This window comes from Trichechus manatus, unplaced genomic scaffold (assembly GCF_000243295.1).
Source record: "Trichechus manatus latirostris isolate Lorelei unplaced genomic scaffold, TriManLat1.0 scaffold00070, whole genome shotgun sequence".
Taxonomy (NCBI): Eukaryota; Metazoa; Chordata; class Mammalia; order Sirenia; family Trichechidae; genus Trichechus; species Trichechus manatus.
Genome location: NW_004444006.1, coordinates 9,723,672 through 9,751,030, shown reverse-complemented (window position 1 = coordinate 9,751,030; position 27,359 = coordinate 9,723,672). Strand labels below are relative to the sequence as shown.

Genomic DNA, 27,359 nt, shown 5'->3' with positions numbered 1-27,359 from the left:
TAACCAATGTCATAAAACAACATGTGTACTTCTGTTTCATGAGAAACTATTTGTTCTGTAAGCCTTCACCTGAAGTACAATAAAAAATAAAAATATATATATATATATATATAGCCAAAAAAAAAAAGACATAACTAAAAGGAAAAAATAGACAAATCTTCAGTCATAGTGGGAGATTTTAACACACCTCTGTCAGTAACTAAAGGAGCCCTGGTGGCCCAGTGGTTAAAGCGTTCGACTGCTAACTGAAAGGTTGGTGCTTTGAACCACCAGCGGTTCTGTGGGAGAAAGATGTGACAGAATGCTTCCGTAAAGATTTACAGCTTTGGAAGTCCTGTGGGATCACTGTGAGTTGGAATCAACTTGATGACAGTGAGTTTGATTTTGGGGTCAACAACTAATAGAACAAGATGAAGGAAACATCAATACAATTAGCAGACATGACCTAATTGATAAATACTGAAAACTATACTGAACAACTGCATAATACACATTCTTTTCAAGTGCAAATAGAATATTTACCAAAATAGACCATATACTGTACCACAAAGCAAGTGTCAACAAATTTCAAAGGCTTGAAATCATGCAGTATATGCCTTTGATCACAGTGGAATTAAGCAACAACTAAATAACAAACATAACTAGAAAATCTCCAACGGTTTGGAAATAAACCAGTACTTCCAAATAACCCATGGATGGCTCAAAGAAGAAATTATAACAAGGGAAATTAGAGAACATTTTGGACTGAATTGTAAATGAAAATATAAGCTATCAAAATTTTTAGGGGTGTAGCTACAACAGGACTTAGAGGGAATTAAGTATGCATATTAGGAAAAAAAGACTAAAAAATCAGTGGCCTACACATCCATTTCAAGAAGCTAAAAAGAAAAAAATAGCAAATTAAACCCAAAGAAAATAAAAGGAAACAAAGAATATAGAGCAAAAATCAATGAAATAGAAGAAAATAAAAAACAACTACTTGTATTAAATAACAATCAAGGTCAGGCGTTCTCATAAGAACATATAATTTATAAACCCATAGAAGCTGTTCCTCCCTTCAGAGGAAAAAAAGACAAGGCAAACAGTACCAATGCTAAGAATGAAAATTGGGCATCACTACAGATCCTATAGACATTAAAACATAGAAGAGGATGTCATGAACAACTTTTTGCCAGTAAATATAGAGATTCAGATGCAATGGACAAATTTATTGAATACTACAACTTAGTAAAATGGTCACAAGAAGAAATAACTATCTGAATATTTATATCTGGTAAAGTAATTGACTTCATAATTAAAAACCTTTCCACAAGTAGTAATGCTTGTCCAGCATTCTTTACCAGGATAATCTTATACAAACCTTCCAGAGACTAGAAAAAGAGGAAATGCTGCTAAACTTATTTACAAGACCAAAACTTGACAAGGACATTACACAAAAAAAGAAAATTAGAGGTTAATCTCTCTCATGAACATAGTCACAGAAATTCCAAGCATAATATTAGTAAATCAAATCCAGAGATATATAAAAAAGATAATAAATCCTGAAAAAGTTGGGTTTTGCGCAGGAATGCAAAGGAGGTTTAACATTTGAAAATCAATCAATATATTTCACCACAAATGGAATAATAAAAAAAAAGATCATCTCAACAGATACGAAAATTTTGGTTAAATTTCATACCCACTTGTATAAAAACTATAGAAATCAAAGGAAACTTTGTTAAATGTGATAAAAGGTACAGATAAGACCTACAGCTAACATCATACTTAATGATGAAATATTAAAAGTTCTGCCCAATCTGAGATTGAGAATGAGATTCATGAGATGCCCACGACCACCACTTCTTTTTGACATCATACTGGTGATTCTAGCCAGTGCAGCAAGAAACAGAGATAAAAAGTATTTGAATTGGAAAGGAAGAAGCAACGTTCTTGTTCACAGATGACATGATTATGTAAGTAGAAAATCCAAAATAATCTACAGATAAACTTATTAGAATTAAGTTAATAAGGTTGCTAGATTAACAACCTGCGTTATGTAGATGATACAACCTTGCTTGCCAAAAGTGAAGATGACTTGAAGTACTACTTACTGATGAAGATCAGACTACAGTGTTAACTATGGATTACACCTCAACATAAAGAAACAAAAATTCTCACCAGTAAGCAACATCATGATAAACGGAGAAAAGATTGAAGTTGTAAAGGATTTCATTTTGCTTGGACCCACAATCAATGCCCATGGAAACAGCCATCAGGAAATCAAAGAATGCATTGCATTGGGCAAGTCTGCTGCAAAAGACCTCTTTAAAGTGTGAAAAAATGTTAAAAAGCAAAGATGTCACTTTAAAGACTAAGGTGCACCCAAGCCATGGTGTTTTCAGTCATCTCATATGCATGTGAAAGCGGGGCAATGAATAAGGAAGACCGAAGAAGAATTGATGCCTTTGAGTTATGGTGTTGGTGAAGAATGTTGAATATACCATGGACTGCAAAAGAACAAACAAGTCTGTCTTGGAAGATGTACAGCCAGAATTCTCCTTAGAAGCGAGGATGGCAAAGCTTCGTCTCACATACTTTGGACATGTTATCAGGAGGGACCAGTCCCTGGAGAAAGACATCATGCTTGATAGAGTGGAGGGTCAGCAAAAAAGAGGAAAACCCTCAATGAGATGAATTGACACAGTGGCTGCAACAATGGGCTCAAGCATAGCAGTGATAGTGAGGATGGCGCAGGACCAGGCAATGTTTTGTTCTGTTGTACATACGGTCGCTATGAGTCGGAACCGACTCAATGGCACCTAACAACAACAGATACCAGATGTCATGGATTGAATTGTGTCCCCCCAAAATATGTGTCAACTTGGTTAGGCCATGATTCCCAGTATTGTGTGATTGCCCTCCATTTTGTGATTGTAATTTTCCTATGTGTTGTAATTCCTAGTTTCTGCCTGTGGTTAACGAGGCAAGATTAGAGGATTAGAGTGAGATTGTAACACCCTTACTAAGGTCACATCCCTGAACCAATGTAAAAGGAGTTTCCCTGGGGTGTGGCCTGTACCGCCTTTTATCTTACAAGAGATAAAAGAGAAGTGAGCAGAGAAGGGGGGACCTCATACCACCAAGAAAGCAGCGCTGGGAGTAGAGTGCGTCCGTTGGGGTTCCTGCGCAGAGAAGCTCCTAGTCCAGGGGAGGATTGATGAGAAGGATTTTCCCTCAGAGCCGACAGAGAAAGCCTTCCCCTGGAGCTGACACCCCGAATTTGGACTTGTAGCCTACTAGACGGTGAGAAAATAAATTTCTCTTTGTTAAAGCCATCCACTTGTGGTATTTCTGTTATAGCAGCACTAGATAACTAAGACACCAGATCAATTCACAAAAAAACCTTCTATTTTTCTATATATTAGCAACAACTTTAAAATGAATTTTTAAAAAATGGTATCATTTAGAATAGTATCTAAAAACATCAGATACCTAGGAATAAATCTGATGAAAGACGTATAATACCTCTACATTGAAAACTACAAAATATTACTGAGAGAAAGTAAAGAAGACCTAAACAAAGGAAGAGATATACCTTGTTTATGGATTAGTACAGGAGTTGGCAAACTAGGGCCTATGGACCAATCCAGCTGGTGACCTGTTTTGTATTGCCCATGAGCTAAAAATTGTTTTACATTTTTAAAGGGTTGTAAAAACACCACAAAATAAAGAACAGTATGTAACAATGACTGCACGTGGCCTGGAAAGCCTAAAATATAGCACTGCTCTTTATAGAAGAAGTTTGCTTATCCTCCATTAGAAGAATCAGTATTGTAAAGATGTCAGTTCTGTTTAATTTCAACAATTTTGATCAAAATCCCAACAAGATTTTTGTGTAGAAGTTGACAGGTAATTTTCAATTGTATAGGGAAATGACAAGGGCTAAAAATAACCAATACAGTCTTAAAGAACAAGAACAAAGTTGGAGGACTTATACAACCTGTTTTCAAGACTTATTATAATGGTACAATTAGTATGGTATTGGCACAAGTATAGACAACCAGATCAGTGAAACAGCATAGATTCCACCTGATTTATGACATACTGCCATATGAATGCAATGGGGACTAGATTTTCTTTTCATTAAATGACCCTAGGTGCATTCTTTATCTGAAAAAATATGAACCTTGACCCCTAGCCCGTACCATATAAAAAATTATTTTCAGATGGATTGTTGCCCAAATGTGAAAAGTAGTAAAGCTTTTAGAAGATAGGAGGACATTTTAGTGACTTTGGGTAGGCAAAGGTTTCTTAAATAGGGCGCAGAAGTCACTGAACTTAAAGAAAAACTGATTGATAAAATTAAGAACTTCTGTTCATCAAATGAAACCATTAAGAATGAAATGGCAAGCCACAGAGTGGGAGATCTTATTTGTAATACATATTTCTGACAAAAGACTCATATCCAGAATATATAAAGAACTACAAATCAATAAAAAAAGATAGACAACCCAGTAGAAAACCAAAGTCACTTTACAAAAGAGGATGGCCACTAAACATACAGAGAGATACTTGACCTTATTTATTATTATTTTATCAGGGAATTACAGATTAAAATCACAATGAGATACCACTACGCACCTACTAGAGTAGCTAAAATTAAAAAGACCAACCATACCAAGTGTTCGCAAAGATGCAGAATAAATGGAAATCCCATACACTGCTGGTGGATGTGTAAATTGGTACAACCGCTTTGGAAAATTCTTAGGCACTATCTGCTAAAAATGGACACATGTATACCCTGTGACCCATTATTGCGACTACTAGATATGTACCCAACATAAATGCACTGAAAGACATGAACAAGTGTTTAGAAAAGAGTTAAAATAACATGGCTGAGACTACTGTCCTTAGAAAGGCCTGCTTACAAGGTTGGCCCTTAGCTGGTGTCTGGGAACTTGGATTTTGAGAGTGTTCCCACCATTCCAAAGTGATAAGAGTAGTTTACTGTGTCTAAACTGTACAAACTATGGCTTATGCTGAATACCACTTTCCTTCTGAGAGTCGAATTTGGTATGTACTAGGCAGAGGGTTTCTAGGTGCCTAACCCCAAAGACTGGAGGCTCAAGTGCTTTTCCTTGGTAGACAGTGCTTCACATGTGTTGTCACAATTTGATGCTGGAGGATTAAGTGTATCCTGTGTGACTCCACTGGGAGAGGACTCTTGGAAGCTTGTACCTGGTTTCCTCTGGACTTTGCTTCATGCATCTTTTTCCTTTGCTGATTTTGCTTTGTATGCTTTCACTGTAATAAATCTTAGCATTGGTTATGTCTGTATGCTTTCTTGTGAGTTTTCCTAGTGAATCACTGAACCTGAGGGTGGTCTTGGGGACCTCCTACACAACAATAATATGTGGTTAAAGCTCGTCTGCTAACCAAAAAGGTTGGCAGTTCGAATCCACCAGCCGCTGCTTGGAAACCCTGTGGGGCAGTTCTACCCTGTCCTATAGGGTCACTATGAGTCGGAATCAACTCGACAGCAAAGGGTTACTTATAATAGCCAAAAACTGGAAACAACCCAGATGTCCATCAACAGGTGAATGGATAAATAAATTTTAATACATTCATACAACGAAATACTTTACAGCAATGAAAATGCACGAATAGTATATACAACAACATGGATGAATTTCATAGACGTAGGCTGAGTGAAAGAAATCAGATACGAAGAAGTACATATTATATGATTCTATTAATATAAAGTTAAAAATGGACAACTTCTATTTATTGAAGTTTGAATGGCGGTTAACTTTGGGAGCTGTGGGAGATTAATAACTAAGAAGGGGAGCAAGGGAGGCTTCTACAGTGTTAGTAATACACCATATCTTGATTTTGGTTGTGTGTTTACTAAGTAAACATTCATCAATTTTTACATTTAAGATTCGTGAACATTGCCTCATGTATATTACAACAAATTTACCAAAAAATAAAAAGAGAGAAAGCAGTAGTTCTATCAGTACTAATATGAAAGGATAGCCAAGATGTATTTTCGGGAAAAAAGTTTTAGAATAATGTGTATAGTGTTATCCTATGTTATAAAAGGAAAAAAAAAAACAACTAAAAAAACTTTGTTTGCAAAATGGCAGCTGATGAGGTGATTTTTCAGCTTTGTTGAGACATAATTTACATTGATGAGTTTTATATTCAGTATAGCTTTTGCATTCTTCATGGACTTTAATGAAATTTAGTGTATAAATATTAACTATTGAATTCTGTTGTTCATAGGACTATTAATTTTTAATGTTCATTCTTGTCTCTAATATGTAGATGACATGGCTTCTTTATAAGAGTATAAAGTTATTTAAGTACAGAGATGACTACCTAGTCTTGTAGAGCCCTCAGTGCTTAGTGTGGACCTGCACATGACATGGCCACGAATTTTGAGACATAGAACTTAGTTTATTCAGTGAACGAGTGTGAACCAATACAAAAAGGTGTTTGCTGATTTGTTTTGTGCACTAAAATTTACCTTGACTGTTTCTCAATTCTGTCTTAGGATGCAACAGTAGAATGAAGCTCAGTGGGCGACCCTACAGACACATGGGAGTCCTTGGAACTTCAAAACTCTATGATATTCGAAAAACTATCTTTACTTTCACTCCGCAGGTGGGTGGAAAAAGCCGGAAAGTTCGTTGAGATGAATGGAAATGAAAGAGAAACATTGCAGAAGTAAAGCATTTATTGGAGATGGGACAAGTGTCAAAAAGAGATCCACAGGGCCTTATACATATTAAGCCGCTCAGTAAATATAATATTTGTTGAGCTGAATTGAATTGAACTTGCAGCACAGAGCTACGCCAAGTGATTGTGACTACACAGAGTAGTCCTGGGCATTGCAGAAACAGTGTTTAGGGGTTTTACAAATGTTGGAATGCTTACAAAAGTATTCTGTACTTTTAAAAATTAAAAATAAGACCATATTTGTTTCTTATAAACAAAATACAGTAGTTTGTTGTTGTTCAGCTACCGAATTATGTGGTTTTCGTTGTTTTGGGGTGGGGGATCCATTTTACATGCAAGGAAATATTTGATTATCATCTTAAAAACAGGTATGTTAGTATGTTTTAGCCATGATTATATACATTGTTACCCTGATGTTTATTAGCCACAGTACAATAGCAAGCCTTATTATATGTATGTATGGGGAAGATAAACTATTTTCTGGAAAGAAAGATTAAATGTCTTATATATCATCTTACATCTGAAATAGTGCAGTTGAAGTATAGACGAAGGACCAAATATGCCATTCCTGATTTTGACATTTGCTAGCCATATGTCTTTGCTAATCCATTTAACTTCTAAGGCCTTATTTTTCATCAATTAATGGAGGAAATGCCCTCACTGAGTTGTTATAGGATTAAATGAAATTATGCATTTGAAAACACTTTGTAAACTGTAGCACACTGAAAAATGTGAGAAATTATTATTATATGTACCAGTTGACCACTGGATACATTGAGAAGTATTGGAAATTAAATTTTGGGGTTTTGTTGCCTCTGTGATATCATGATCATGTATGACCGTGTGAATAAGTGAGGACTTTAAAATATAATTTGATAGTTGTGAGAGTAAGTTGTTCAGAGCTGTTATATTTCTTTTTCTCAGTTCATAGACCAGCAACAGTTCTACCTGGCTCTGGACAACAAGATGATAGTGGAAATGCTTAGAACAGACCTCTCCTACCTCTGTAGCCGTTGGAGGATGACAGGGCAGCCCATCATCACCTTCCCCATCTCACACACCATGCTTGGTAAGAGCTGTTTGAGGCAAAGAACAAATGCATTTTTTGAAATAAATCATATATTTAGCCCTTCAGATTCTTAGAGTCACTGGAGAGCTACTTGTCATTTATTCTTTCAACAATTTTTTATTAGCTCCTACTTTGTGCAAGGCACTTTTCTAAGCACTGGGGATACAGGGGTCAGTATGGCAAATGAGATTTCTGCTCTCAAGAAATTTATATTTTAGAAGGCGAAGGCAGACAATAAATATGTAGCAAATAAACTAATACACAAGAATATTTTAGATAGTTTGAATGTTGTGATTAAAAAATTGTTAACACAGTAACCTGGTTGGGAACTACTTTAAATCACTGGTTTCTAGGTCAATTTGCAGGAACTTTATTAATGCAGTTTATTATTAAGACAGTAATGCAACACTGCATCTGTCATATTTACTCCGGTGGAACATCAAGGTTTTATACATTCCCAGGCTTCTTCCAAGGCCTAGCCAACTGAAGCAGTAAAATCTAGCAGGGAAAAGTGAAAAAGCTTTTGGTTTATTGTTCCCTTTTTGGATGGACTTCCTGACATTGCATACTTGCAACTTGGTGAAACACTTTATTGTTTCTTACTTCCTGGAGGACTAGAGCCAATATTGAAGTGACTGCTTCCTTTCTATGTCTCTGCTGTTATATACAGAGATACAGAAAGGAAGCAGTCACTTCAGTATCGTTATATATATATATAGGTTTCCAAAAGCCTATTTATAGTGCCAAAGTACATAGAACTTGTTTTCACTAGAGAAGAAATTCTTATCATAAATCATTCAAAATCCAGACTATTAGGGACTTTGGTCACATCTCAAAAGTGCTTCAGAAGCACAGGAGTTAAGAAAGTAGGGTAGTCTTTTTTCTGTTTGCCTTTCTTCTTTAAGACAATTAAGAAGTACCCATTTAATAATACTGTATTCCCAGAGTTGTCTTCGGAAAGCATGAAATCTAATTGAAGAGGTAAAGCTAATACAGAAAAATAATAGAAAAAAATTCAAGACAGTATATAAAGAAGTCTTAAACTATTAGATTTAGTATTTCACAGTGAAGGAGATCAAGGTCTCAGAGAAAGTTTCTTGACTGAGGTGGAACTTATCCAGGCTGTTTGGAACGAGTAGTATTCGGATGAGAGGAGGGAAGATGAATGCTAATTTAGGTGAGGGGAAAAATACCATGAGTGAGGCCAGAAAGCAGGGATGAGCTTCTCTTATAAGAGGACACTAGAGAGACTGTCATGGATTGAATTGTGACCCCCAAAAATGTATATTAACTTGGGTAAGCCATGATTCCCAGTATTGTGTGATTGTCCACTATTTTGTCATCTGATGTGATTTTCCTATGTGTTGTAAATCCTACCTCTGTGCCTATGGAAACCCTAATGGCATAGTGATTAAGAACTACAGCTGCTAACTGTAGCAGTTGAAAGTCAGCAGTTCGAATCTACCAGGCACTCCTTGGAAACTCTGTAGGGCAGTTCTACTCTGTCCTATAGGGTTGCTATGAGTTTGAATCAACTCGACAGCAACGGGTTTTATGCCTATGATATGGTTGTGATCCTGTTTGGGAGTGAGCTGTCTGTTACGTTAATGAGGCAAGATTATAGGCAGTTACGTTAATGAGGCAGGACACAATGTACAGGATTGGGTTGTATTTTTTTTTAATTATTGTACTTTAGATGAAGGCTTACAGACCAAACTAGCTTCTCATTAAACAATTAGTACACATTGTTTTGTGACATTTGTTACCAACCCCACGACATGCCAACACTCTCCCCTTCTCGACCTTGAGTTCCCTATTACCAGCTTTCCTGTCCCCTCCTGCCTTCTAGTCCGTGCCCTGGACTGGTGTGCCCCTTTAGTCCTGTTTTGTTTTATGAGCCTGTCTAATCTTTGGCTGAAGGGTGAACCTCAAGAATGACTTCATTACTAAGCTAAAACAGTGTCTGGGGCAATACTCTCAGGATTTCCCCAGTCTCTGTCAGACCACTAAGTCTGGGCTTTTTTCTTTGTGAGTTAGAATTTTGTTCTACATTTTTCTCCAACTCTGTCTGGGACCCTCTACTGTGATCGCTGTCAGAGCAGTCTGTGGTGATAGCTGGGCACCATCTAGTTGTGCTGGACTCAGTCTGGTGGAGGCTGTCGTACTTGTGGTCCATCAGTCATTTGGACTAATCTTTCCCTTGTGTCTTGATCTTCTTCATTCTCCCTTGCTCTAGATAGGGTGAGACCAGTGGAGTATCTTAGATGGCTGCTCAGAAGCTTTTAAGACCCCAGACGCTACTCAGCAAAGTAGACTGTAGAACATTTGCTTTATAAACTATCTTATGCCAATTGAGCTGGATGTTCCCTGAGACCATGGTCCCCACAGCCCACAGCCAAGTAATTCAGCCCCTCAGAGAGTTTGGAAGTGTCTATGGAGCTTCCATGACCTTGCCTTGTCCAAATTGTGCTGGCTTCCCCAGTACTGTGTACTCTTACCCTTCACCGAAGTTACCACTTATCTATTGTCTATTTAGTATTTTTCCACCTCCACACCTGCCCTCCCTCATAATCATCAGAGATTGTTGCTTTTTGTGTGTAAACCTTTTCATGAGTTTTTATAGTAGTAGTCTCATACAGTATTTGTCCTTTTGTGATTGACTTAATTTCACTCGCATAATGCCCTCCAGATTCATCTATGTTGTGAGATGCTTCGCAGATTCATGATTGTTCTTTATCCTTGTGTAGTACTCCATTGTGTATATGTACCATAGTTTGTTTATCCGTTCATCTGTTGATGGGTATCTAGGTTGTTTCCATCTTTTTGCTTTGTGAACAGTGCTGCAGTAAACATGGGTGTGCATATGTCTATTCACGTGATGGCTCTTATTTCTCTAGTATATATTCCTAGGAGTGGAATTGCTGGATCATATGGTATTTCTATTTCTAGCTTTCTAAGGAAGCGCCATATCGTTTCCAAAATGGTTGTACCATTTTGCATTCCCACCAGCAGTGCATAAGAGGTTCAGTCTTCCCGCAGCCTTTTCAACACTGGTTATTTTCTGTTTTTATGATTCGTGCCAGTACTGTCTGGGTGAGATGTTGTCTCGTTGTGATTTTGATTTGCATTTCTCTGATGGCTAGTGATTGCGAGAATTTCCTCATGTGTCTGTTAGCCTCTTAAATGTCTTCTTTGGTGAAATGTCTGTTCATTTCCTTTGCACATTTTTTAATTGGATTATTTGTCTTTTTGTTGTAAAGGTGCTGGATTTTCCTGTAGATTTTAGAGATTAGACCTTTGTTGGATTTTTCATCACCAAAAATTTTTTCCCAGCCTGTAGATTGTCTTTTTACTCTTTTGGTGAAGTCTCTTGATGAGCATAAGTGTTTAATTTTTAGAAGATCCCAGTTATCTAGCTTATCTTCTGGAGTTTGTATGTTGTTAGTTATAGTTTGTATCCAGTTAATGCCATGTATTAGGGTCTCTAGCATTGATCCTTTTTTTTTCTTCTATGATCTTTATAGTCTTTGGTTTTATACTTAAGTCTTTGATCCATTTGGAATTAGTTTTTGTGTATGGTGTGAGGTAGGGGTCTTCTTTCATTTTTTTTTTGCAGATGGACATCCAGTTTTGCCAGCACCATTTGTTAAAAAGACTGTCTTTTCCCCATCTGATGGACGTGGGGCCTTGTCAAAGATCAGGTGACCGGAGGTGGATGAATTTACATCTGGGTTCTCAATTCTGTTCCATTGTCAACGTATCTGTCGTTGTACCAGTACCAGGCTGTTTTGACTACCATAGCTGTATAGTAGGTTCTGAGGTCAGGTAGTGCGAGTCCTCCTACTTTTTTCTTCTTTTTCAGTAGTGCTTTACTTATCCAGGACCTTTTCCCTTTCCATATGAAGTTAATGATTAGGTTTTCCATCTTGTTAAAGAATGCTGTTGGTATTTGATTTGGGATTGCATTGTATTTGTAGATTGCTTTGGGTAGAATTGACATTTTCACAACGTTGAGTCTACCTATCCATGAGCATAGTATGTTTTTCCATTTATGTAGATCTCTTTTGGTTTCTTGCAGTAGTGTTTTGTAGTTTTCTTTGTATCCATCTTTTACGTCCCTGGTTAGATTTATTCCTAAGTATTTTATTTTTTTAGGGACTGTTATAAATGGTATTGTTTTCCTGATTTCCTTGTTGTCATTCTCTTTATTGGTGTATAGGAATCCAACTGATTTTTGTATGTTTACCTTATATCCTGCTACTCTCCTGAATCTTTCTATTAGTTCCAGTAGTTTTCTCATGGAACCTTTTGGGTTTTCTATGTATAGTATCCTATCATCCTCAAACAGGGACAGTTTTACTTCTGCATTACCAATTTGGATGCCCTTTATTTCTTTTTCTTGCCTTATTGCTCTAGCTAGGACTTCCAGCACGATGATAAATAGGAGTGATGATAAAGGGCATCCTTGTCTTGTTCTTGTTCTCAATGGGAATGTTTTCAGCTTCTCTCCATTATGATTGATGTTGCCTGTTGGTTTTATATTAAAAAAAAAACCCAAACCCATTGCCATTGAGTCGATTCCAACTCATAGCAACCCTACAGGACAGAGTAGAACTGCTGCATAGAGTTTCCAAGGAGTTCCTGGTGGATTTTAACTGCTGATCTTTTGGTAAGCAGCTGTAGCTCTTAACTACTACTCCACCAGGGTTTCCTGGTTTTGTATAGATGCCCTATATTATGTTTTGTATAGGTGCCCTTTATTATGTTGTTCAATTTCCCTTCTACACCTATTATATTGAGAGCTGTTTATCAGGAATGGGTGTTGGACTTTCTCAAAAGCCTTTTCTGCACCTATTGAAATGATTGAGTAATTCTTTTATTTATGTGGTGGATTACGTTGATTGATTTTCTAATGTTGAACCATCTTTGCATACCTGGTATGAATCCCACTTCATCGTGGTGTATTTTTTTTTGATATGATGCTGAATTCTGTTTGCTAGAATTTTGTTGAGAATTTTCGCATCTATATTCATAAGAGACGTTAGTCTGCAATTTTCCTTTTTTGTGGTATCTTTGCTTGGTTTTGTTATCAGGGTTATGCTGGCTTCTTAGAATGAATTCGGAAGTATCCATTCCTTTTCTGTGTTCTGAAATAGGTTAAGTAGTACTGGTGTAAGTTCTTCCCTGAATGTTTGGTAGAATTCTGCAGTGAAGCCATCTGGACCAGGGTTTTTTGTTGTTGTTGTTGGGGATTATTTTATTACCTTTTCAGTCTCTTTTCTTTTTATGGGTCTATTCAGATTTTCTACCTCAGTTTGTGTTAGTTTGGGTAGGTAGTGTGTTTCTAGAAATTTGTCCATTTCCTCTAGGTTTTCAAATTTGTTGGAGTATAGTTTTCTCATCGTACTCTGTTATGATCCTTTTTATTTCAGTTGGGTCTGTTGTAATGTCCACCATTTTATTTATTTGGGTTATTTGCATCCTCTCCTGTTTTTCTTTCATCAGTTTGGCCAGTGGTTTGTCGATTTTGTTGATCCTTTTAAAGAACCAACTTTTGGTTTTGTTGATTCTTTCTATTGTTTTTCTATTCTTTGTTTCATTTATTTCTGCTCTGATCTTTATTATTTCCTTTCTTCTGGTGGCTGTGGGCTTCTTTTGCTCTTCTCTATTTGTTTGAGTTGTATAGCTAACGTTTTGATTTTGTCCCTTTCTTTTTTGATGTGTGTGTCTGTTGCTATAAATTGACCTCTAAGCAATGCCTTTGCTGTTTCCCAAAGGTTTGAGTATGATGTGTTTTCATTCTCATTTGATTCTAGGAGTTTTTTTATTCTATCTTTGATTTCTTCTATTACCCGGTGATTTTTAAGCAAGCTGTTATTCAGTTTCCATGTATTTGATTTTTTATCCTTGCTCTTCCTGTTAATTTCTACTTGTATGACATTGTGATCAGAGAAGATGGTTTGTATTATCTTAATTTTTTTTATTTTTTGAGGGTTGCTTTGTGATCTAATATGTGATCTATTTTGGAAAATGTTCCATGTGTGTTGGAAAGGAATGTATACTTTGCTGCCGTTGGATGGAGTATTCTATATATGTCTATGAGGTTAAGATGGTTGATTGTGGCCTTAAGATCTTCTGTATCTTCACTGAGTTTCTTTCTAGGTGTTCTGTCCTTTACTGAGAGTGGTTGTTTAAGTCTCCTACTAATTTGTGGAACTGTCAATTTCTCCTTTCAGTGCTGTTAGAGTTTGTTTTACATATTTTGGAGCTTGTCATTGTGTACATAAATATTTATTATAGTTATGTCATCATGTTGGACTGTCCCTTTAATCGTTATATAATGTCTTTCCTTGTCTTTTATGGTGGATTTTACCTTAAAGTCTGTTTTATCTGAGATTAGTATTGCCATTCCTGATCTTTTTTGTTTGCTGTTTGCTTGATATATTTTTCTCCATCCTTTGATTTTTAATATATATATGTCTTTGTTTCTAAGGCATGTCTCCTGTAGACAGCATATTGATGAGTCCTGATTTTTTATCCATTCTGTCACTCTCTGTCTCTTTTTGGGTGCATTTAAGCTGCGTACGTTCAGCATGGTTATTGATAACTGAGTTTATTGATGTCATTTTGTAGTGCTTTTTTTGTGGTGCTGATATTTTCTTTGTTCCTCTTATTCTTCTGTGCTCAATTCCTTTCGCTTGTGGATTCTTTTTTCTTTTGTAAATTTTGTGTTTACTGAGACTATGTTTTTGTTCTTTATTTTTATGAGTAGATTTGTTAACCTTCTTTGTGGTTACCTTGAAATTTACCCCTATCTTCCAAGTTTAAACCAGTCTTTTATTACTTGATATTGCCTTAACTTCCTCTCCATTTGAAAGTTCTACACGTACTCTGTTTATTCCCCATTTTGTTGTTCTGATGTTGTCATTTACAGGTTGACCTCTCTGGTTCCCTGTTGTAAATCTTTTGGTTTTGTTTTATCCTTGAGAATTCATTCCCTAGGTTGGTATCTAGCTGATGCTGTCTTATGCCCTAGATTCAGGTTGTTGTCTGATGGTGTTTGTTCTCTAACCGAATTACTCCCTTTAATAATTCTTGTAAATGCGGTTTGGTTTTTACATATTCCCTTAATTTCTGTTTTTCTGGAAATATCCTAATTTCGACATTACATTTGATCGACATTTTTGCAGGATATATTATTCTTCGTTGGCAATTTTTTGCTGTCAAGGTTTTATATATGTCATCTCTTTGCCTTCTTGCCTGCATGATTTCCCCTTTGTATGTGACTTTTCATTTTTCTCGAGCTGCTCTCAGGATTCTTTGTCTTTGGTTTTAGTGAGTGAGATTATGATATGTCTTGGTGATTTTCTTTTGTGGTCTATCCTATATGGCGTTCATTGAGCTTCTTGGATGGTGGCTTTTCGTCTTTCATGATATTAGGGAAGTTTTCTGTCAGCTTATCTTTAATGATCCTCTGAGTGTTTTCTGTTTTTTTCTCCCATTCTGAAACTCTAATCACACACACATTTTTGCTTTTGATTGTATCCCACATTGTTCTCAGAATTTCTTCAGTTTTCTTCATTCTTTTCTCTGATTTTTCCTCAAAGTGGTATCCAAGACTTTGTCTTTAATTTCGTTGATTCTGTCTTCTGTTGTTCCAAATTTGCTCCTAAAACCTTCTATTGCACCATTTCTGAAATCTTGTTGTTTATCTTTTGAAGTTCTAATGGTTCTTTTTGTACGATTTCTGGTTTTTTGTTTTTACATTTTGGTCCTGTATTATTTTCCTGAATTCTTCCATTGATTTGTCTGTATTTTCCCTAATTTTGTGTATTTTTTCATTGATTTTTGTCTACATTTTCCTTCATCTCTTGGAGAACCCTGAATTTTAGAGTTTTTATTCTGTATCAGGTAGTTCCAGTGCCTTTTATTCTACCAGAAGGTCATCTGGTGTTTCATTTTGGTTTCTTTCTGGAGCCATCCTGGCCTGTTTTTTAAATATGTTTTAATATTGTCTGCTGTCTCTTGGACATTCAGAATTATTTTCTGTGTTTATTGATTGTAGATTTGTTTGTTTCATCCTACTTTTTTGTTTTATTTTGTTATATCTGGGCAGGCAGGCTAGGCATGTTTTGTTGGTTACTCGCCTTGGTTATGATACTTCTCCCCACCTCGTTCAGGTAGGCAGGTCCAGTCACTCAGCTGTGGTGGGTGCAGCAGGGCATGTCTAGCAAGAGTGGGAGGGCAGGGACGAGTAGTTTGCGACATGAACTGGGGCTAATGAGGTGGAGCCGGGAAGCTATGCAGGGCGGTGTTCGGGCTACTGCTTCAGTGCCTCTCGGGGCGCAGTGCTCAGCACACAGTGCAGATAGGAGGGAAGAGAGAGGATGTGATGTGTGGAGCTATGTATGTGAGTGAAAGAAGAGAAAGAAGTGTGAATCAACAGCAAAAAAATGAAGGAAAAACAAGTAAATAAAATGGTGGTGCGGTAGGATTCAGCAGGTGGCGGTGGGCGAAGACCCAGTGAGGCCATGTGCCTGTGGCTCTCTAGCTGAGTGGTGCTGCTCGGCCTGTCGAGAAGGGGCGTGGGCAGCGCATGAGGCTAGGTGGGTGGGAGAAGGAAAGGAAAGAAGGGAAAGAGAAAGGAAACCAACAAAGCAGAAAAAAATTAAAACAACAACAACGAAAAATAAATAAATACGGTGGGGGGGGAGCTAGCCTTTGGGGGTGGGGCAGAAATGGGATGATAGCAAACTGATGTCTCTCTCGCTGGGTGGCACAGCATGGCCTGTTAAGGAGGGGCAGAGGCAGTGCAGGTCCTAGATGGGAGGTAGAAGGAAAAGGGAGAAGGGGAAAGATAAAGAAAAATAAAAAATATGGCACTGAGGGAGCTGACCTGTGGGGGCAGCGCAGACCCGTGAGGCCCTGTGCCAGAGGCTCTCCAGCCAAGCAGTATATCACAGTCCAACAGGAAGGGGGGCCACACATGGGGTAGGTGGATGGGAAAAAGGAAAGGAAGGAAGGGAGAGAGAGAGAAGAAACAACAACAAAAAAGAAAGAAAAAGAAACCAAAAACAAAAACAAAGGAACAAAAAAATAAATAAAATGGTGCTGTGGGAGGCAGTTGGTGATGGTGGCACAGACCTGGGGAGGCCACGCGCCAATGACTCTCCAGCCAAGTGGTACAGCGCGGCCCCTCAAGAAAGGGTAGGGGTGGTACACAGGGTTAGGTAAGTGGGAGAAAACAAAGGAAGGAAAGGAGAGAGAGAGAAGAAACAGGAGAAAAACAGCAACAACAACAAAAAAGAACAAAGCAAACAAACCAAAAAATATGGCGCTGAGCGATCCAGTTGGTAGGGGAAGTGCAGACCAGGGGTCTGCAAGCGGTGCAGCAAGGCCTGTCGAGAAGGGTGGGGACAGCACACAGGGCTGGCTGGGTGAGAGAAAGGAAAGGAAGGAAAGGAAAGAGAGAAGCAACAAAAAAAGCCAAACAAAAACAAAAAAATAAAAATGGCACTGAAGGGGTTAGCCAGTGGGGGTGGGGCAGACCCAAGCAGCAGTGAGCTTGCGTCTCTCCAACCAAGCAACCATGGCCCGTCGGAAAGCTGCAGACGCCGCGTAGAGGGAAGAAGGGTAGGGGGTGGGAAAGCGTGTATCCCTGGTTACCAGGTGCTCTGTCTCCTGTTGGGAGCTCCTTGAATTTGCTTTCCTGTACTCCCTGTCCACAGTCCTTGGTGGCTGAAGTCCAAGATGGCGAATCCGGGTGGCAATGAGCTGGTGTCTCTCCGGCCAAGCAACTGTGGCCCATTGGAAAGCAGTGGAGGCCTCGTACAGGGAAGAAGAGTTGGGGGTGGGAAAACGTGTATCCCTGGTTATCGGGTGCTCCGTCTCCTGTTGGGAGCTCTGTGAAGTTACCTTCCCATACTCCCTGTCTGCATTCCTTGATGGCTATAGTCCAAGATGGCGAATTCCTGCCACGTTAGCTGATAGGGGACCTCCACTCCGTAGTTTTCCTCATTCTCTGTTCTCTGTCAGTTTCTTATTCCATTCAGTGCTTGATTGAGTTCTTTATTCCTTCATTTGATGCTTAAGGTTCCAGGATTGATATTTACATCTGTTTTACTTAGTTTTTCGGGTCTTTGCTGCAGAGGGACAGCATGGTGCTTCTGTCTATAGTGCCATGTTGGCTCCACCTTCCAGTGTTTTGGATTTTAGTCATCCTAATATGTATGTAGTGGTAACTAATCGTTTTAATTTGTAATTCCCTAATGATATATGTTGTTGAGGAGAGAAATGGAAAGGGGAACAAAGGGTCATCAACTTTAACTGTACTGTTTCATTTTTTTAACTAAAATATGAAGAAAAAAAGTTTAAAAGTAGCTAATTGAAGTTTTCTGCTCAAGAAGCTAGAAAAAGAACAGCAATTAAGCCAAAAAAAGGAGGAAGCCATTAGTATATATAAAAACAGAAATTAATGAAGCGGAAAAAGCATCAGGAATTATAGAGCTGATAAATAAAACCAAGAACTCAATCTTTGAAATGACCAATACAATAGACAAAAGTCTGGCAGATGTTACCAAGAAAAAAATAGAGATGATATAAAAACAACACTAGCAATGAGAAATGGGAATATAGCAACAGAAATAGAGGAGACTTTAAAAATTATAAAAGGATATCAAGTATAATTTTTAAAATCTAGTTAAAATTGAGGAATTTTCTAGAAAAGTAAATAATATAATAAACTTAATTAGATATGTACATAAACTATACAAGAAAAAAATAAGGATGGATGGAAAAGATTTTAATTACTAGAGAGACATATCATATTCCTAAGTGGAAATAGTTAATATTGATAGGATGTCCATTCTCATTAAATTAACCTGTCAATCCAATGCAATGTGAAACCAAAATACAAATATAAAGCTTTATGAACAAGCTGAATCTAAATTTCATATGGAAGAGAAAATGTACAAGAATAACCAAATTTTTTGAAAAAGAAAACTGAGGACTTAAATCCATAGTAATTAGAATAATGATAACGATGGCATTTCAGATAGAGGGGAAAGAATAGACTAGTAAATAAAATCCATTTGGGAAAATAATTCATTTAGACCTCCTACTTTACGTCTTGTGTAAAAATAAATTCTAAATGGTTAAAGAACTAAACATAAAAAGAAGCCTATAAAAGTATCAAGAAATATGGGAGAATGTTTTTATGATCTTGGGCCAGAGAAAGCTGTCCTTTGCAAGATACAAAAGGAAAAAACAGTGGCAGATTTAAAAACAAAAATTTATATCTGTTATAGAAAAAGGTACCATGGATTCAATTGAAAGACAAATGATAAACTAGGAAAAGTATTTGCCATACATATTACAGTAAACGGAGCCCTGGTGGTGTAGTGGTTAAGAGGTCGGCTGCTAACCAAAAGGTCAACAGTTCAAATCCACCAGCTGCTTCTTGGAAACCCTATGGGGGCAGTTCTACTCTGTCCTATAGGGTCTCTATGAGTCAGAACCGACTCCATGGAACCTAACAACAACAAGACAGCGAAAAAGAGCTCTTGAAAGTCAGCTGAAAATAAGATAATCTAGTGGAAAAAAGGGGAAAAGAAAAAGAACAGGCAGTTGATAAAAGAAATATAAATGGCCTGTAGGTACATGAAAACATGCTTAATCTTATTAGTAATAAAATTAAAAGTGCCATTTTTTTTTACCAATCATATTAACAAAGATTAAAAAGATCATTAATGCCCAGTGTTGTTAGAGGTTTGGGGAATTAGTCACTTTCTATATTGTTGGTGGACATGTAATTGGCAAAACTTTTTTACTAGGCAATTTAACAATCTATAAAATTTTTCAGTAAGTGTTCCCTTTGTCCTAGCAATTCTACTTGTAGGAATTTATCCTAAGGCAACAATAGAGCTAGTGTGTAAAGATGTAGGTACAGTGATCTTCATTACAGTGTTGCTTGTAATATAAAAAACAGCCTGTCTGCCATGGAATCATTTTTAGCTATTACAAATGATAAGCTAGAGCTATATGTACTGGCATGGAAAATAGCTCATGATATAGTGAAAACTGTAAAAAATGGATCATAAAAGAGTATGTGTAGTATGACCCCCTTCATGTAAAATAGGATAGTTGCTAGCCTTCCATATATTTTTATGCCTACACACACACCAAGGCTCATTAGATGAGAAAATGCATATAAAATGTTTAGCACAGTGCTTAACACATACATTCAACAAATAGTTGCTGTTGTTATTATCTGCATTCACTAGTCATTAAGTGTTCTACCATCAGGCACTGTGCTGAGTACTGGGAATATTATGATAAATAAAATCATGTCTTTGAGTAAACTGTCTGTGGTCATCATTCCTCACTGTTTGCCCATTCTGCAGTATAGCTGACTCTCAGATGAATTGTTGAAATACAGGGTGGTCAATGAGGAGTGTGACTCATTGGTACTATCACCACTAGCATGTTGGTTTGATTTATTGTTGAAAGATTCTTCCTACTTCAAAGTTTAAACCACAAAGATACTTTTAAAATTCTCTTCATTTCAAGATGAAGATGGAACCAGCTTGAATTCAACTATCCTGGCAGCACTCCGAAAAATGCAGGATGGCTATTTTGGTGGGGCAAGGTAAGTGACTGCTATACCCTCTTTAGTCAAATAGAATGAAATTTGGGCTGGGTATGGTAATGCCTGACTTGTGATGCCTTTTTGTGTATCTTTCAACAACATAATCCCATCCTACTCAGAGGAGCCAGTCTTTGACAGGTTTGATCAAGGAATTGTTATAGAGAAGGATTGGAATTTTTTTCCAGCTTTTTTTTCTTTTTTTTTGCCTAACCAGTAAACCAGTTGCCATTGAGTTGATTCCAACTTGTGTGTCAGAGTAGAACTGTGCTCCATAGGATTTTCAATGGCTGATTACTCTTTGCCTAGACCTTATAAATTCAGTGGACCAGAAAACTTAATCTTAAAAAAAAAAAAAAAAGAATACCAGAATATTCTATTCTGGCTGCTTTTCTTTTTTCCCTAACTTGTTTCTTTTTGAAAATGTCAAGCTTACAGAAATTTGCAGCAGTAGTAATGAGCACCCACAGACCTTTCCTCAAGATTCGCCTGTAACATTTTGTTCCATTTTTGTGTTCTCTCTCTCCTTTCCTCCCTTTTTCCTTTCTGTTTCCCTCCCTCTCACACATACATATGCACTCACACACATACATATACACTATATATAATATGTACACATACACACATACTTTTTGCTGAACCATGAGAGTTGGTTGTAGACATTATGACTCTTTAACCCTAAATTACTTCAGTTTCTTTCTTCTAAGAACAAGGGCATTCACATATATAACCACAGTATAATCATCACACTCAGGAAATTTAATATAGATAAGATACTATTATCTAATATAGAGTCCATATTCAAAATTACTCAGTTGTCCCAATAATGTTTTTCATAGTTTTTTTCCCCCCAATCCAGAATTTAGTCAAAGATCATGCATTGGCATTTAGTTGTCATAACTTTTTGGTGTTCTTATAGAACAGTTCCCCTGCCTTTTGTTAATCTTTCATGACAGTTTTCATTACAGTTTTGAAGAATGTGGGTCAATTATTTTGCAGAATGTCCCTCAGTTTGAGTTTACCTGGTTATTGCCTCATGATTAAGTTCAGGCTATATGTTTTAGGCAGGAATACTACCTATGTGATGTGTCCTTCTCAGTACGTTATATCAGGAGGCACATTATATCTATTTGCCTCCTTATTGGTGATGTTAACCTTGAACACTTGGGTAAAGTTGTATCTGTCAGGTTTCTCCGTATCCTTTCCCCAAAAGTCTTTTACCAAATGGGGTTAGCTTCTGTTGATAATTCTTGAATGAATCAGTTATTACTAATGGTATTGTAAAATGGTGATTTTGTGTTTCTGTCATTCTGGGCACATTTATTAGTTGGAATCCTTCTGTAAAAAAAGAGCTTTCCCTTCTGCCCTTTTATTTCATAGATTTAATATCAGCATGGATTCATGGACTCTTATTTTATTCAGTGTATCATGATCCATATCTATCATTATTTGTTTCAGTGTTCAAATTATGTAAGATTTGGTTATGGGAACCTCTTCAGGCTGACTTGTTTAGAAAGTCAATACTACTGACTTTACTTTCAGATTTTGTAATTGGTTTTATAAGTAGGGGAGGATATGGCTTACAATCTACTATCATTGATAAAATTTTCAATTACCATCTTTTATTTTCACAATGTTCTTGTGATGATTTATCTTCATTCTCTTCTGGTTTCTCTTGTAGCCAGTGCAAAGTTTTTTACCATATGTTTGGCCTAGTTAGAAAAATAGTATAATGGTAGTGGAAGAGAGCAAAACTGATCTGATGGCAGATTCTGAACCCATAATTGTAGCCCTTAAATAACACAGTACCCTAACTATTTATGTTGTACAGAATGCCTAGGAGTGCTGTAAAATTTCATTGATGTATAAACATTAGCAATCCCCCAACAAAACATTCTAAGTATCCTTTTATCACTACTATTGTGTTGCTTTAAAAAGGATTTCACCTGATTTTGTTTTCTATCTACCCCTTAATTGTCAGAGTTCAAACAGGTAAATTGTCAGAGTTCTTGACAACTTCTTGCTGCACACACTTGAGTTTCATGGACCCTGGGCCTGAGGGTAAGCTGTACAGTGATGATTATGATGACAGCTACAGTGAGCTGGAATCTGGCAACTGGATGGATGGCTTTGATTCAACTAGTAATGGTAAGGAGGCTTTATGAAGGCACTGGCCTTCCTGGACAAGGATACAAACTATTGTTAGCATCCTACTTAAAATTTTATGCTGCCAGCAGGCTCACAGTGTACCATCCTCACTCCTACCTAATATACCCAGATTTCTACTTTTGTTTGGCTCTACTTTTCACCCCTCAACTTAACTTTGGTTTCTGGTCTAATATCCCTGTGGTGATAGTGGAGTTATGGGGTTAGACTATGCCTCGGTAAGGTTAGGGAAGATTCCTTTCCTGGATATATAAAATGGCTATAATTCTGAAATGGAAGGAAGCACTGGTGAGTGAGAGAGATTTAATCAGGAATCAAGTATGTAGTAGCAAAATTATCCAATACTGCTTTTTAACATTAAAAAAGCATAAAAATATAAAATTTAATTGAAAAGTTTTTTATATAATATTAGAGGAGCATATCAGAATCTCTTGGGATAGTTTGAAAAAACATATTCAGGACGCCTGTTGTTTTCATAGAGGACAGTGGTGGTTCAGTAGCAGAATTTTCACTTTCTGTGCAGAAAACCCGGATTTGATTCCCAGCCAGTGCACCTCAAGCATTGCCACCACTTGTCTCTCAGTGGAAGTTTGTGTGTTGCTGTGATACTGGACAGGTTTCAGTGGTGCTTCCAGACTAAGACTACAAAGAAAGGCCTGGCAATCTATTTCCAAAAATCAGTCCGTGAAAACCTTATGGATCACAATGATCCAATCTTGTTGTGCATGGGGTCGCCATGAGTTGGGGGCCAACTCAACAGCAGGTAACAACAACAGCAACAACAAATTGTTTTCATATTACAAACTAGACAAAGTAAAGAAAAACAATCTTATATGCTGCAAGGAATATGAAGATGATATAGTGAGAAAACATTCTGGGGGCATGGGTTAAAAATGGCTGAGAAATATTGCCATAAAATGTTAAAATATTGACCTAGGCAGGACAAGCATTAAATTCTTTGAATCCCAAAGAGAGAAGGGCCAATTAGAGAATTATTCTTCTAGCTATCTAAAACAAGGTTTACCTGTATTCACTGTCTTGGTATTTGACCATTAGCCCGTATCTTGAGGCAGTCAAATTCTTTGTCTTAAGAGTCTCTTAAGAGGATAGGGAATATATCTTCCTCACCACTGAAACCTGAGCACCTAGTACAATACCTGGTACATAGTAGGCAATAAATAGTCAGTGAATGAACAAGTGAAGTAACTAAAAAGACCAGTACGTGGCCAGTAGTCCTTTGTACACCATGCTAACATGAAGATTGTTCTTTCATTTATAACTGAAGCTGACATTTGTGCAATCTGTTTTTAACTAGGCTCAATGTTAGGTGGAAGATTTTTGCCCTTCCCCAGCCCTTCCCCACAAAAATCTTCTCATATTAGTGTAACTTGAGGGGCCCTGTTCTCTGCCTCGTTCATCACCACCACTGCCACTGCCATTACCATCACATACACACACACACGCACAAGCACACACATACACGTGTTGTGAAATGCTTGCTCTACCTGTCCTATAATAAGCTCATATTGCTTTGAGGGGCCCTAACATTGTCTCAGCAAAGTTGAAGAACAGGTAGTTCCTGGTAGATGGCCATAATTTCTGAATCTGAAAGCTATGAGACTGTAGAACCATGAGCTTCAGACAGCCTTCTTCTGGTGGCGTAGTGTGGGCACAGGAGCCAGTCATTCTGTTTGCTGGGGTAAATAATAAAGTACTAAAATGTTAATTTTTTTTCTTTTTCCCCTCCTCCCCGCTAACCTTGCAGCTCGCTGTGGTGATGAAGTTGCTCGTTATTTAGATCACCTTTTGGCACACACTGCTCCCCATCCTAAACTACCCCCTACCTCACAGAAGAGAGGGCTAGATCGGTTCCAAGCTGCTGTGCAAACAACCCTCGACTTAATGTCCTTGGTGACCAAGGCCAAGGAGCTGCATGTACAGAGTGAGTAATACCATGACTCACTGGAGTCCGGCACAGGATAACATGAAGACCAGGATGAGGGTGGAGCATTAATTGCAGTGTTAGCAGGAACTTTGTTTTGTTCACTGCCTTATCCCCAGCATCTGGGACAACACCTAGAACCTATTAGACACTCAATAAATATTTGTAAAATTAATGAATTGGGTATAATTTGCTGTGAATAGTGCTATTTAATCTGGTTTAGCCAGTAACATGGTGAGAAGAGGTAGAACAAGAGACATGGAGCACATTCAGTTTTAACATCAATGTATTAAAATGGTGGAAAGGGTTTTTTCCTACAGAAAAATTGCTCTTTTGAAAGTAATTTTATTTAAAGAGAAAACATTGCAAAACTATTGCAAAATAACCATGCAGTTTAAGGGAGATAGTATCCCTTAAGTAAGCTACATCTTATTTCCTGAGGCCAACTATAACTTTTACAGTCAGCTGTTCCAGGAATGTACATCTGTGTTTTTCAAATACGGTACTCGTTCTTCAACAACTTTGTCATTCTCCTCCCCATGACCACTACCTTCCTTCAGTAGTGTTTGAAGTGCAGGATGTCTTCTACTACACATTGCCAGGAGTAGTCATGTTTCCTATGAGTGTTCAATGCCTTTATGGTAGTAACCTGTGAAGGGAGAGAAGGGCTCCTTGGCCACACCTAGAGGACTTGAATGTTAACGTTTTGCAGATAATGAGAATGAGTGAGATGCATGTTCTTGCTACCTAAAACTTTATTGACCATTACTAACCAAAGATATTAAACATGTGCATTGGGAAATAATTTAACATTTAGAAGAAGGAAAAGTTTAGAATACCCTTTGAGTATGCTCCCTTGAGAAAGGGCTTATGTGAAACGATGAACTTCACTAAATTATACTTGGCGATTGTGAATCAGAAAACTTGAACTTAATTCCGAGCTCTGCTACTTACTTGCTTGAACAGTTATTTGAGCTCTGTGTCTCTCTTTCTGTATCTGTAAAATGGTGAAAATGACTAGAGAGTCTCTTCTTAGAGGTCATGGTAAGTATTTCAATAATGGACTGTAAGTAAAAATCTTAGGAATATCTTAGTTGGTCAGCCACTACATTATTTGATTCCCTAGATAGTGTCATCCGTTCAACTTTTGTCAAGAGAAATCCATCTGCTAGCAGCCAGATAGTCTCCTAGGAAAGTCCAGAAAATATAAAACATAACTGGACTCTTTCTGTTATATGTAATATTCTATAAAGTATCACTGACAGCACCATTGTGGTATTGATTATATTACCAAACCAAACCCATTGCCATTGAGCCTATTCTGACTCATAGTGACCCTATAGGACAGAGTAGAACTGCCCCATAGGGTTTCCAAGGAGCGGTAGATTTGAACTGCCAACCTTTTGGTTAGCAGCTGAGCTCTTAACCACTGTGCCACCAGGGCTCCATTAGTAGCATTTAATATCTTGTATGTCTAAACCCAAACCAAACCCATTGCTGTCAAGTCTATTCCAAGTCATAGCAACCCTATAAGACAGGGTAGAACTGCCGCATAGGGTTTCCAAGGATGTAATCTTTATGGAAGCAGACTGCCACATCTCCCGTGGGGCAGCTGGTAGGTTCAAACCACTGGTGGGTTCTGATTAGCAGCCAAGCACTTAACTGCTACACCACCAGGCCTCCTCCTTATGTCTAGCTGATGCTAAATTCTAGACATACAATTCAAAATTAATTAATTGGACATCCTTTAAATTATCTAGTATTCACATGTCTTTTCTTTGATATTACCAAGAAGGATAAATGTCTCATTTTTGTTCTATTAGGAACTGACCCACATGTGCTTCAAGTAGGAAATTGTCATTGTTGAGATCAACTGTGCATTTTAACAATTGTCTAAACCTTCTCATAAATGTCAACCTCTTGCAGATGTTCACATGTATCTTCCTACGAAGTTATTTCAGGCTTCCCGGCCTTCACTCAACTTACTTCACTCATCTCATTCTCCACAGGAGGACCAGGTAAATTTGCACATAAGGTATTTTTCTCAGCTTTTTGCAAAACTACTATCCTTATGGGAAATGTTAGTAATTAGTGCAGGGCAAAATGTTATCTTGATGAAGTTATATATTCTTTTTAGTTTGCTTTTAAAGTGGGCACGTTTCTCTAGCCAGACTTTAAAAAAACTAGGATTGATGTATTATAAATTTTGAAGGTATAATACTTTTGGTGCAGGACCGGGTAATGTTTTGTTCTGTTATACACAAGGTCGCTATGAGTCAGAACCGACTCGATAGCACCTAGCAACAGCATAATTATTTTTGCTTTTGCTTTTTATTAACTTTAGGGAATTCTTATGGAAAAGGTTTAGAGGTGAAAAGGTGACTCACTCTAGGGCTTTAAACTGAGCACTTAAGGACTTAATTTCTTTTCTTACTTTCTCAAACTAAAGGGTCCCTCTGTTCGTGTAGAAATACATCTTCCTAGAGACCAATCTGGGGAGGTAGACTTTAAAGCACTGGTTTTACAGTTAAAGGAGAGCTCAAGCTTACAGGAGCAAGCTGATACCCTCTACATGCTGTATACCATGAAGTAAGTGATGGATATTATAAATCTACTTTAATGTTCATATAGAGAGGAAGTATAGCGTAGTAGATAGTACACAGCTTTGGAGTCTCACAGATCTGGATTTGAATACATTTTAGTAACCTACTCACTGTGTAACTTCAAAGTGTTAATTGTCCTCATCTATAAAATGTGGATTATACCTACCTCATAGAATTGTTGTAAGGGTTAAACAAGATATAATATCTATGAAGTCC

At 37.5% G+C, this 27,359-nt stretch overlaps 1 protein-coding gene across 2 annotated transcripts in view; it reads left to right on the top strand.

The window, feature by feature from the left end:
• PHKA1 (phosphorylase kinase regulatory subunit alpha 1) overlaps positions 1-27,359 on the top strand; it is a 167,753-nt gene that overhangs the window by 92,191 nt on the left and 48,203 nt on the right. For both annotated transcript variants that reach the window (XM_004380152.2, XM_004380153.1), the window contains exons 15-21: positions 6,536-6,645; positions 7,645-7,789; positions 20,357-20,435; positions 22,414-22,580; positions 24,364-24,540; positions 26,467-26,558; positions 26,990-27,129. In XM_004380152.2, coding sequence (XP_004380209.1) covers positions 6,536-6,645; positions 7,645-7,789; positions 20,357-20,435; positions 22,414-22,580; positions 24,364-24,540; positions 26,467-26,558; positions 26,990-27,129 — 910 coding nt within the window. The remainder of the gene's footprint in view (positions 1-6,535; positions 6,646-7,644; positions 7,790-20,356; positions 20,436-22,413; positions 22,581-24,363; positions 24,541-26,466; positions 26,559-26,989; positions 27,130-27,359) is intronic.